The sequence below is a fragment of the Pteropus alecto genome, unplaced genomic scaffold, assembly GCF_000325575.1.
Source record: "Pteropus alecto unplaced genomic scaffold, ASM32557v1 scaffold385, whole genome shotgun sequence".
NCBI lineage: Eukaryota > Metazoa > Chordata > Mammalia > Chiroptera > Pteropodidae > Pteropus > Pteropus alecto.
The window spans coordinates 678,013-690,090 of NW_006436543.1; the positions used below are offsets into that span (position 1 = coordinate 678,013).

The 12,078-nt window shown below is 38.5% G+C and overlaps 1 protein-coding gene across 1 annotated transcript in view; it reads right to left on the reverse strand.

Moving 5' to 3' along the window:
- Positions 1–9,303: 9,303 nt before the first annotated feature.
- Positions 9,304–12,078, reverse strand: part of EXPH5 (exophilin 5) — a 70,740-nt gene continuing 67,965 nt past the window's right edge. The window contains exon 8 of the mRNA XM_006913433.1: positions 9,304–12,068. Coding sequence (XP_006913495.1) covers positions 9,304–12,068 — 2,765 coding nt within the window. The remainder of the gene's footprint in view (positions 12,069–12,078) is intronic.

A 12,078-nucleotide genomic window follows, 5' to 3' on the forward strand; every position in this document is an offset into this window, starting at 1 on the left:
CCAGGGCGCGCGCGACCGGCAGCCCCCGGCCTTGCGCACTGCGGAGGGTTGAAGGTGGGCCCTCCCCCAACCCCACCCCCGCCCTCCGGCCTCTTAGACCCCACTGAGAGAACAAGGCTCTTGGGTCCCGCACAGAGAGACCAAGGGTGAGACTCGGCTCCCTTGATCGCCAAGGCCTTGGCACGCCTGGCTTTCGCTTCCGGTTGCTTGAATTTGTCAATTACTTAGAGGAAACGGTTTTTAAAGGAGGCAAACACAGTGGTGACTGCTGTGGGACGAAAGGGCCCGGCAGAGAAGAACCTTAATATGGTTGAGAGAAATGCCTTCAGACGAGGAATTTCACTGGCTTTACGAGATGCAGAGCAAATGTCACGTCCCTGCTCCCCTCCCAACACCACCTCTCACTGCCATCTGTTCACGCCAGTCGGCTGAGTGCTTCCTTGTTCGTTTTCTGCTAAGCCATATCTCTCAAAGGGTTGATTTCCTGGATTCTCCCAAATTCCCTGCTCCCTATGTTTCCCTTCTTTCAACAAGTATTTACTGAGCATCAACTGAGTTGGGACCAAGCCTCAAGCCCAAGGGAGGAGCAAAGAGCAGGGCACTCTGTAGCACAAGCTGGGGTCAGGCCTTGCCTGGAGCCTGGTGGGGGAGCTTCACCTCAAAGTCAGGAAGCTTCTGTCCCCTGTAATTGATGAGGAATGATTGGTTTTGGCAACTCCGTAAAAGCTGGAAGTTGGATCTGGGAAGAGACTGGCAGGGGCTCTAATAGCTAGAAGCCGCTGTCTGCCTCTCTTTTTTGACCATTTAATCCACATTTGTTAATTATTTCTCTTTTTTTCTACTTATGGTATAAATCTATTCAAAGAATATAAAGATTCTTCTCAGGCTAGGGTGAGCAGAGGGGAAATCTTATCCCAGATTAGACATGAAGCTTCTGCACCCCCTTGGCAGTTTCTCAGTACAGAAATGCCAGACTCAGGCCCTGGGCATCCCTTTCTTCATCTCCCCACTTCAATTGAGCTGCTCAGCATTCTTGCTATGACCAAGCTTTACCAGGGCAAAATCTTTCTCATATTTTTACCTATTTTAGTGTTCTTTGCACTTTGACCTATTTTAGTGTTCTTTGCACTTTGTACTTTAGTGTTCTTTATACTTTGGAAAGATATTCAGGAACTCGTAGTAAATCACTGGCAAATTTTAGAGCTAAAGTGTGGCATTACTTGGTATTACTTTCATTGCTAAATTTTATTTTGTGAAGTACCTGCATGCTTTGAATTGAAAGCTTTGCTCTGCTCTAGCTATCACTTAAAAAAAATTATTTGGAACACATTTTGTTCACATTTTTCCAAAATCAAACTTAAAAAAATTCCCAGAGAAATAATCTGAGGGTTAGCTGGTACTGGATAGTAGTAATATATGGCCTAATAAATTATATAATCCTGTGGTAACACTCAGGTTTTTTTTTTAGAACATACCAGAGAAGCCATATAATTGTATCTGAACACTCATTTAGCAGTACTAAATCTGAACCACCCTGTTTTCTTTCTCATCTTAATCCATATCTTAAAAAGCGTATCTCTTCAGATTGACAAATGCCTTGACCAGAGTCTTTATCATAAATCAAATTTCATTCACTAAACAAACATTTACTCACTGTCTACTATATTTTAGACATTATACATTGACTTCAAAGCTCCTGTGGTTTAGTGGACAAGAAAGACAATGTAAATAGTGTGATAGGTGCTAAATATGAGTGTCAAGAACTGTGCAGAGTCTGGGATTTATTCTACTGATAAGCTAACAAGTTGGTCTTTATTGTTTCAAGGATGCTGTCAAAAGATACAAGATTCCTGGGTCAGGGATAGAGAACTTTATCATTCACTCCAAAAGCAGTATCCAGAGCTTCCTGTTGGTTTGTGCTGAATTCCCATGTTCCCTGATACGTGATGAGTTATGTTCTTCCATAATTCATATGTTGAAGCACTAACCCAATACTTCAGAATGTGACTGTATTTGAAGACAGGGCCTTTAAAGAGATAATTAAGTTAAAAGTGTGGCATTGGAGCAGGCCTTAATCCAATCTAATTGATGTCTTTATAAGAAGAGGAAATTTGGACACACAGAAAGACACCAGGAATGCTTGGGCATAGAAGAAAGACCATGTGAAGATGCAGTGAGAAGGCGTCTATCTGCAATCTGAGGAGAGAGGCCTCAGGAGAAATCTAACCTGTAGACATCTTGATCTTGGACTTCTAGCCTCCAGAACAGTGAGAAAATAAATTCTGTTGTGTGAGCCACTCAGTCTGATATTTCGTTATGGCAGCCCTAGTAAACCAATATGCGCCCTTTCTCCCCAGATTCAGTGGGAACAATGCAAAAGGCCTCTCATGGTTGCCTGTATTGCAAGAGAAGCACACGGAATTTAGGGGATTGCCACTTTCAGAGTAAGGTGAATTAAGCCTGCTCTTCATTGATGGGGAAATTTTATCTCATCCTTCACGGTTGCTTGATGCAAACACAACCCTGAGAAATGACATGGGTAAAGATTGTTCAAGGACTTAACATTCTTGGCATACCCAGCAAAAATGTTCAGAGATGTTCAGGGCCTATGGCAAATTACCTTTCCTAAAGTAAGTATGCCATATGAAGGCCAGTTAACCTAATCTTGGGAGAATTAAGAGAGACTTTCTGAAAGACATGACATCTACATTGAAACATAAAGGTCAAAAAGGAATCTGCCACAGGAAAAGTGGTAGAAGGTCTTTCCAGGCAATAGAAAAGTCACATACAAACTTGAAGTAATTGACATACTTCAAGAAATTTCTGTCCTGTCGGAGCCAGCCGATGAAGTAATTGAGGGTACCTGAAAGGGGGAGCATGGACTGAGGAAAAGAAAGAAGACAGACAGAATTGCAGGAGGGATCACAGAATCAAGCTGTGTCTGTGTCCCCGAGTTTATTTAGAACACACTATTTATAACATTACAATAAGAAAGACAGTAGTCAAGAACCAAGGTTAGCCAGATTACTTATCTAGTAGAACAATGAGATTCTCACAACTCAGAACTCTCTGCTAAACTGTAGCAAGGAATGTGCAGTGATTGCTATGTGAACAGTTACCTCCCGGTTTTTCCCAGCGCTTTACAATCTCAACTTCTTACATTGTTGCCAAGTACACAAATATCCTTGTTTCTTGTTATACGTTTTCACATGTCCATAAGTGACTCCCCACACTGTCCCCTTTCACATTCATCTCTATATTAAATTCCAGTCTCAAACAAAGAATTGTAGTCTATGTGTGGCTCTGAAAGGTCTACATTTAGTATACTTTTATGAATTGCTCTGGTCCCTGGAATCCTCACACTAAAGCTCTATAAACTTCACAGCTATTGATTGTCCACCCTTTCTAGTAACTGCTCCTCTTTTTTTTTTACTCTACAATTCACAATTAACAGTGGGGCTTTGTAAAATATCACCTTAACCCATGGCCACAGTTGATTTGCCCATAGTTTGGAAACTGTCTCATGCTGAACCAATCAAAATCTTTTCCTTGGGAGTTTAAAATCAGGATTAAGAGATTTCAATTTGTCACCGACTGTTCTCTTAAACAGAGGTAATGTAAAGTTCACTTTTTTTTTTTTTTTTTTGCCTTGCAGACAAAATGGAGGAGTCATAGAAAATTCTCTGGGTTTTCTATATGGTGTATTATACAGGCTTGACAGAGTTCATAAGCAGCATCTCTGCTCTTGGTCATCTGATACATGTCCCTGTATCCTTATAAATTATTCTTTTGACATTAGAGAATTGTCTCATTTTCAATGTCATTAATTAGTAAAAACCTTACATGGGCTTAAGTGAGCTTAGATCCCATAAAAAGGATAAATATTTATTTTAGTTATTTCAGTAGTATTTATTCAGCACCCAATTTGTCATGCATTTTGCAAGGTGCTGGGAGTATAAATTTGTAAACTGCCCTTCCACTTATGACAGTTACTAGGGTGAATTTTAGGTTGTGAGACAATCGGCATTCAGAATCTCATAATATAGGGGTATTTCCTCCTAAAACACTACAACTCATTGGTCCATGTTGAGTCAGGCACTCATCCTTGAACTAATCAACTTTGCCCAAACTCTTAGGGTCATGTAAGAACATTGATTCTTCCACAATGAATCTGGGTGGGGGAAGGTTTAGGCAGTCAGAGAATGGAGTTCCAGAGAAAAGAAAAAAGTGTCTACTGAGAAGACAATTTTATCAGTATCCATTATATACCTCCAAAACATTTCTAGAAGTACTTCTGAGTTTACTCTAGATTGTAATGAAAGCATAATCTGGAAAGAATGGTTGGGAAGAAAGTTTAGAGGGAAGATTAATGCTACCATTTATTTTATTAAAACACAATGTTTCCTTTTCATCAAAAGGAAAGAAAAACAGCTCTCTTTCGTATCTGTATGAGATGGTGGATGTTAACTAAACGTATTATGGTAATCATTTCTCTATGTAAGTCATGTCATTATGCAATGTTATATGTCAATTATATTGCAATAAAATTGAAAACACTTTCACAAAGTCAAGTACAAATTTTAATTTTTTAAAAGAAATTAATTTATTTAATATTCTCCTGGATAGTAAATCTTTTAAAAAATTATCTTTCATTTTTCCCCCCTCTTTTAATTCCCCCCCACTTCCACCCCTAACCTAGGGATGTTGCCATCTTCTCTTAAGAAATGGATATCTGAAGATGGGGCATCTCCCCCCATACACCTGGGGCCTAGCGTGCACCCAGGGCCTGGCCCTGGCATGGCACACCCGGTGCCTGGCTATGGCTCCACCTGGGGCACGAACCCAAGACCTTCTGCGTGTAAAGCAGATGTGCTAACCACTACGCTATGGAGCCACTGCCTCATCTTTAACTTTTTTCTGCATACCCATTGATATATAATTCTAAATGCATAATATAATCACAATTACATGCACACATCTATTTCTATGTATACATACATATGTGTGTATTTGCAGTTTCTTTTTTGGAGGGACTCGTGGCTACCCCTCCTCTCTTTTCTGCTGTTCTTGGACATACCCTCCAATACCTCCCAGTCCCCCATCCACCCCTGCCTCTCATCCCCTAGACATAAAGAAACTGACATTAATGGCCTAGTATGTATCTCTCCATATGAATACATACATATGCAGAGTTTTTAGTCAATGCTTTCCAAAAATGAGATTTTGCTTTTCTCATTCAAATTCTTCCAACTCAAATTATATAGCTTTATTTTATTCTTTTTAATGGTTTCATAATATTACATATGTGTATGTTCCACGGTATATTCAATAATTTTTATTAGGTATTCACTTTGTTTCTAGCTTTTGTCACAATGAACATTGTAACAAGAAAAATTCTTATGTGTAAAGTCTAAACATACTAGCGCTTTTATTTTTATTAATTTCTGGGGAAAATGAATATGGTGATTCAGTGTATTGGCTCACTCAACTCCCTGATTTTACATCTTCCTGGTCATAACAGAGACAGCAGCTCCCATAGTAATCCAATTCTGTGGCATGGCTTTAGGAATTGGTCCTGGAATTTCAGCTGAATGTCTTATTTCCTCAGCCCTACCAATGTGTTTGTGAGCGAACTATATACGCTTTAAAAAATCCTTTTCTACTTGAACTACCTAGAGAGGATTATATTGTCTACAACTAAAAATCCTAGCTGATACAATTATTTTAAGTTTTCATAAAGGACAGTAAGAATATTTTGAATAAAATACTGCCCATGTTCAAGATGACACTCTCCTATTCTTGGTAGAGAAATGGGTTAGGTTGCTTTCCTAAAAAAGATAAATTCTATTAATTTATTTAGCAGAAATTAACATTGCATATCTTATATTACAACTGGAAAGATTTGCTTATCTTCCATCAGTGCTACTGAGCAAGTAGATGATCCAACTCCAAGTAGCTCCTTCTTCCTCTAAATGTGGGAACTCTCAGAGAAATGCCAGACTTTATTTATTCCTCCTCTATTAGGCAATCAAGTACAGTGATCTCCGTTTGTTGGTTGCTTGCTTTGGGTACAAATAGAAGAGAGAGAAGTCACTATTTTTTAAAACTGCTCATATAACTGATCTCATTCAGTAGCCCCCAGGAAAATTTGTTTGAAGACTTTTGTACCCCCTCACCTTTTCTGTATTTTTCCTGAGATGGTCACACTTAAAAATCATCATTTGAAGACGGGGAAAAAAAAACTAAGTCAAGCAGTTCATCTATTTAAATCATTTATTTCAACACGGGCATTGTTTTAAATTTGCACTTTGTCTTATTACACATTCCATAGCTAGAGAACAGGTTTGAGAACCCGTACATAAAAGGATTATCTAACAACATGTTAACGAAAGTGCATAAGGCTTATTTGTTTCAGAACACAGAAGTGCCAATCCCAAGAAGACCCTACATAGCAATGCATCACGAACTTGCTTGGAAAGTAAAATATTTACATATTTACACTGTACATTTAAATGGGATATTCTGAAGCATCATTACTATTATTAACAATAAACTCTTAGCAATTAGGCCTCTTTAACCCTTTGACCAATCGACGAAATACATTACTCTTATGGAGGTGTGGATTTTCCAATTTGATTTCCATCTTCGCCATAACCTAAGTGGACTTTCTTTCGCCACCTCCATACAGTCACATAGTCGCCTCCTACACTAAGTAGCTTTTAAGAGCTTATCCTAGCCAAAACCTTGTTAGTAGCAGTGGAAGTTTTATTAATATCAATGTATTTACAATGTAAAAGGGTAAAGTATTTGAAGGAAAGTCTCTAAAAATGAAAAAAATCTCATTGAGCCCTCTTTTAAGTAGACTTTACATGTAAAATTTATGGTTATTGAAGTCCATTATCTAAACAAGTTACTAATTTACCAGGTACTTATTAGTATTGATTCTCTCATGTTTACTCCATTTATGCGAATATTTATTTTAACAATGACTATACCTTTTAGAAAACAAGTTATGAATATAAAAATGACTATTATAGATTAATATGGCTATACCAAAAATGAATATTAAAATGCAGCAGTTTGTATGTTAAAATACATAGAAATTAGCCATACTTCTTTCACGAAGGGTTTTATACAAGTATAAAACTATAGAAGGTGCTATTTTAATGGATTTTCTGTTTTCTCCATTCTTGAGCCAGACCAACAAGCAAACATTACAGTGAAAGTGAGCACTGACCATCAGTTACCTTTGAATTCAGATAGTATATTCTAGTGCAAAGAATCAGGTCACTAAAGTCATTGTTTATCCTCACCTTAACTTGCCTATGTCAAGGGCGTTAATGTTGATAGAGCCTAAATTCAGTGAAAAATAAGTTAGTTTTATTTCACCTTTTGTAGGACACATATAGACTCAGAGTATTTGCTGAAATAGAACTCGCAGGCTGATCATTAAAAAAATCAAGAATCTTAATATTAAAATAATAACTGCATATCTTTAAATGACATAAAAAAACAGGTCATGGCTTATGAAAATTTTACTTAAATAATTAGATAAATAGAAAATGGGGGAAAGTAGAATTTACAAACATATATAAAACAAAAAATCAATTGTTATTTTTTCTTTATGTACAAAATTAAATTGAAAAATGCAAAAGAGTCGATTTAAAATTCTATTATCAGTCTCTTTAAGTTCAAGATTGGTCAGGGCCTGAAGTTTAAAACAATTTTCAGCTTTAAGGAGTAGCTTTCATGTTAGTTACCACATCTTCATAGTTCTGAGTGGCACGGGAACAACTTAAACTTGCCCTGGTGTCTTGCTTCTCAGAAAGGCAATGATTAAGAAGGTAATGATAATATAGTTCTTTCTTGAATTTTATCAGTTCCAAATCTCTATACGTTTCACTAACATCTATCATTATCCTTAACTTATATGGATAAAACAGAGCAGGTGAGAAAAATGGAAGAAACAGATTAGATGAGAAAAATGGAAAATAAAATTAGGTCAGGAAGCAAATATAAACAAAACAAGATGAAATCTACTTATGTTGACCCTCACAGGCCTAAGATCCAGGATGGCATACTTTCTGTAGTTTTAGCAAATTATTTCCACCACCATCTATTGGTCTTTATTTTGAGTAGGAGGAGAGAAATTCCCAGAAGTTCTGCATGGCAACTAAAGGGTTAGGAAAGTCTGATTATCAAAGGATATGAGAAGTTATTTAGTCTAGATAAATTACTGAAAGACTTGTAGGGATAAGCCCTTAGAAGCAATGCCTTATTCCCAAGGGTTTGGTAAATGATCTGGCAAAGAAGCCTGTGAATCTCAGGGTGTCAGATCTGACTAGGCAGCACTTTAGGGACTTGGCCAAGGCTATGTAACCACTTGGTACTTGTGACTAAAATGCCCCATATGGAAAATGAAGAAAATAGAAAAACGGATAGTGCTGGATAAATGGGAAAAACCAGTTGCTCAGAGAGCTGAAGTAAGGATGTCAGTCTCATGAAGGGGTGTCTACTTCTCTCTACCCCTCAGTTACATTTCCTTCCTAAGCAGAAATTCGGTGGCCAAGTCACCTTCTGTACCCTCAGGTTCCTGGCTTGAGTCCTTGACTTGATTAAAATTCAGTTCTTAGCAATTCAGCCAATCCTTACAAACCATTTCAAAGGAATTCCTAGGAGTACTAGTGTTGTTTGGCTTACTAGGGATTCAGTTCCTCATCTGTAATCTCAATAAGCACTTTAAACATGTAGCTCTCTAGCTCCACTATGGACACCATTATGAACATTCTTTCATCTTTGGTTGAAAGGAAAAAACAAAAATGAAAACGAAAACAAAAACAAAAACCCAACCCTAAACCTCCTACATATCGATGGGTCAAACAGGATGATAATATTTACTCCATTGTCATTATCCTTACATTTTATTTAATATTATGAGTATGGGGTGTGGACCAGAGGAAGCAATACAGAGTGTTGCAATTGTGCTGGGTAACTAATAAGTTTTGTACGTGCCTGAGATATTAGGGTTGTAAATCACAATGAAGTGTGTAAATAAAGGTAAAGGGAAAGTAGAGCAGAAAGCCAAGGATATATACAGAGGAAGAAAAGAGCAGAGAATTCATTGCTCTAGAATTCAGGAAGTGTATGTGTAGGCTGTGGAAGGGGGGAAAATGGATTGTTTCAGAGCAGATACTACCCAAATAGATCTTTTTTATATCTGTCATTCCCATGGACGTACACATTTATACTTTATTTCCATTACAAACTTTTGGTGAAAAGTATATGCATTTTATTGAAAAAGCCTCACAGTTCTGACTCTTTGTCATTTTCATCCAGGTAGTATTCATCATCTGTGGTTGTGTCTGTGTCACCATCTGAGTCTACTGGGTCCTCTTCATAGATATTAAGTGGCATGCTGAGAGATAAGCCATCTTCTGGCATCTGATTGCTGGAAGAATTTGAGCTCGATGACTCCGTTGGGTTAGAAGGGTTAATTATGTCATCTTTCAGGAAGCCAGGGTTCTTAAGAAAACTTGGTTTCCATAATCTTCCTTGTGTGAGTGACCTCTTTACATTCTCCAAGAAAGCCAACTGTTGTTCCTTTCCAAAAATCCCATAGTCGATAGGCCTGGATATCGAGGTTGCAGATTTGGGACCTGTTTTCGTCCTGCCGCTATACAAAGCCCAACTTTCATTTTCATCACAGGAGGAAAGTTCAGAAAAAGACTTGAATCTTCGATTGCACCCGCTGTTGGAGAATTCATCCCCCAGGGTCAGTTGGCTCAGGGCATTGTCAGTAGAAATGCCTTCAGAAAAATGGCGCCCCCTGGCTTTTGGAGGATGGCTTTTGCGTAGCAGATCACCGTGCACACTGATGCTTTTTAAACTCTTTGAACGATAGGGCTGTGACTCAGCTTCCCACTCCAGAGATACAGCACTCCTTTGTAGTTGCTGATAACCGGCCTGTGGGGTGCTTATTGTGGATTTCTCTGCAGGCTTCAGCGGAAAATGAGGGTTCCGTCTCCTCTGATGGTCAGAGAAGCTGGCTTCCCCTAGGCTGGTGAAGGTGGGTTGGGCCGGGGTTCCTGACTCTCTTTCCAAAGTCTGAGCTACCGTTAAATCTTTAGAATTCTCATAGGTTGGTAGTAATTCTGAGATATTTTTAAACTCATTCTGATGTGGTCCTGAGATGCTGTTAGACTTTTGATTGTTTAAGTGTGTACAAGCTTCTCTTTTGGATGTTATGGTAACCTGGAAAGGGTTCTTTGATTTCCCCATGTCCATTCCATCAATACTTAGCCTGCTTTTATCTGTGGATTCTGTGGACTTTGGAATAGGCTCAGGGGACAGTGGGTTGCACTCTGGTGTGCCAAGAGATAAATCACTGAAGTCAGAACTGTTCCCACTTTGAGGGAAGATAGTAGCTACATGCCTTCTGGGGCTTAAATCTTTAGCTGGAAATTTTCTGCTTGTTTTGGACTTGGGTGCCAATCTCTGTTTAACTGATGATCTGTTTTTCCCTTTTCCTAGGTCATCCAAACTGATTTTATTTTTATTACTTCTTGCAGGAAGTAAAAGTTGATCCCATGCCAACCTCTGCATTTCATCTTTAGCCTTGCTGTTCTCTGTCAAATTTACCTCCTGACTTCTTTGAAGTGGTTCTCTGGGTTCAGAATGCAAATTGTCTAAATCTTTTTCACCTGAACAAGTCCCCTCATCAAGCTGTAGTTTATGCAAAGCTGGAGAAAGAGCAAAGACTTGGCTTTCTGAGTCAGAAAGTGATTTATCAGTCTTTTTTCGGAAATCTGCTCCAATTTCCCCTCTGACTTTCCTAGGCTGAAATCCATCATCTTTAGCTATGCCTGTGATATCTTTCTGAAGACATTTTCTACTTCCGGTAGCTGTAATGGCTATACCACTACCTGCACACTCCCCAGAACTTCTTCTGGTTTGGGGATTTTCAACATTCTCTTCTGAATTGGCTGGAAGATTAGAAGGATCACTGTTACCTGATTTAATGGATTTCTGACAATTTTCAGATTTCTCTTCTATAACTTTTTTTTCCTGAAGCATTGATGAAGTACACAGGGTTTCACTTTGCAATTCTTTCCCTCTGTCTTTCCTGCTTTGAGACTCACTTAGAGGTATTTTAGTTAAGTTATCTGGGGAAATCTCTCTAGTTTTAGGTTCTCCTTTATGAAGAGAGACATTTGCCTCAATAGAAGACATTTCCTGTAATGAAGGCCCAATACTTGGTAATTGTGAAACAGTCACATTTTCAGTGTTGTGAGAACGACAAAGGCTATTCTCCTGAGCAGAGCTGAGCAGCATCTTCGGATCTTCAGATGAAGGTGTTCCTGACTGCTCTTGTGTAGAACTGCGTTTGTCTTTTTCTAAAGCATTAGGAAATGTTTCAGTCCCCAATTTAGTTGATTCTGTAAGTGAATTGATATTTTGTGTGTACTTTTGAAGGAGGTCACAGAATTTTTTGCTGTGTTTCCTTGGTAGAGTATAATATACTGAAACTATCTCAAGGCATTTTACATTATCTTCATCACCAGATACAGAAAACATACTAGTAGTCTTAAATTTGTATAATGTTTTCCCACTTTTTTCCTCTGACATACCTGAAGAAAAAGGTGAAAAGTCTTCATTTAAAAGGGAAAACATACTTGTACTGGAGGCAGCAATTTTACCATCCTTTTCAGTACATTCTTGAGAATACTCCTTTTGGTGGTGTCTTCTGGTTATAGAAGAATCCCTAACAGAGGAGTTACTTTCCAGAGGATTAATGGTTTTCTCCTCAGGCCTTAGTGTTATAGCAGAAGCATCCATGTTGGAGACCAAGCATCTTTCTTTTTCATCTTTTTCGACTGAGGCACATGATACCCCTGAAGGACATGACACAGCCCTCTTGATGAGGAATGGAAGTGGTCCTTTTCTAATGGAAGCAGATCCAATGTTCGTCACATTTGTCATCCTCTCTGTGGCTTCAGGTGCTACTGAGTCTGAAACTACTGTAGAACATTTGCTTTCTGATTTCGAATAACTGGGATTGATTTTGTTTGATGTGTCTTT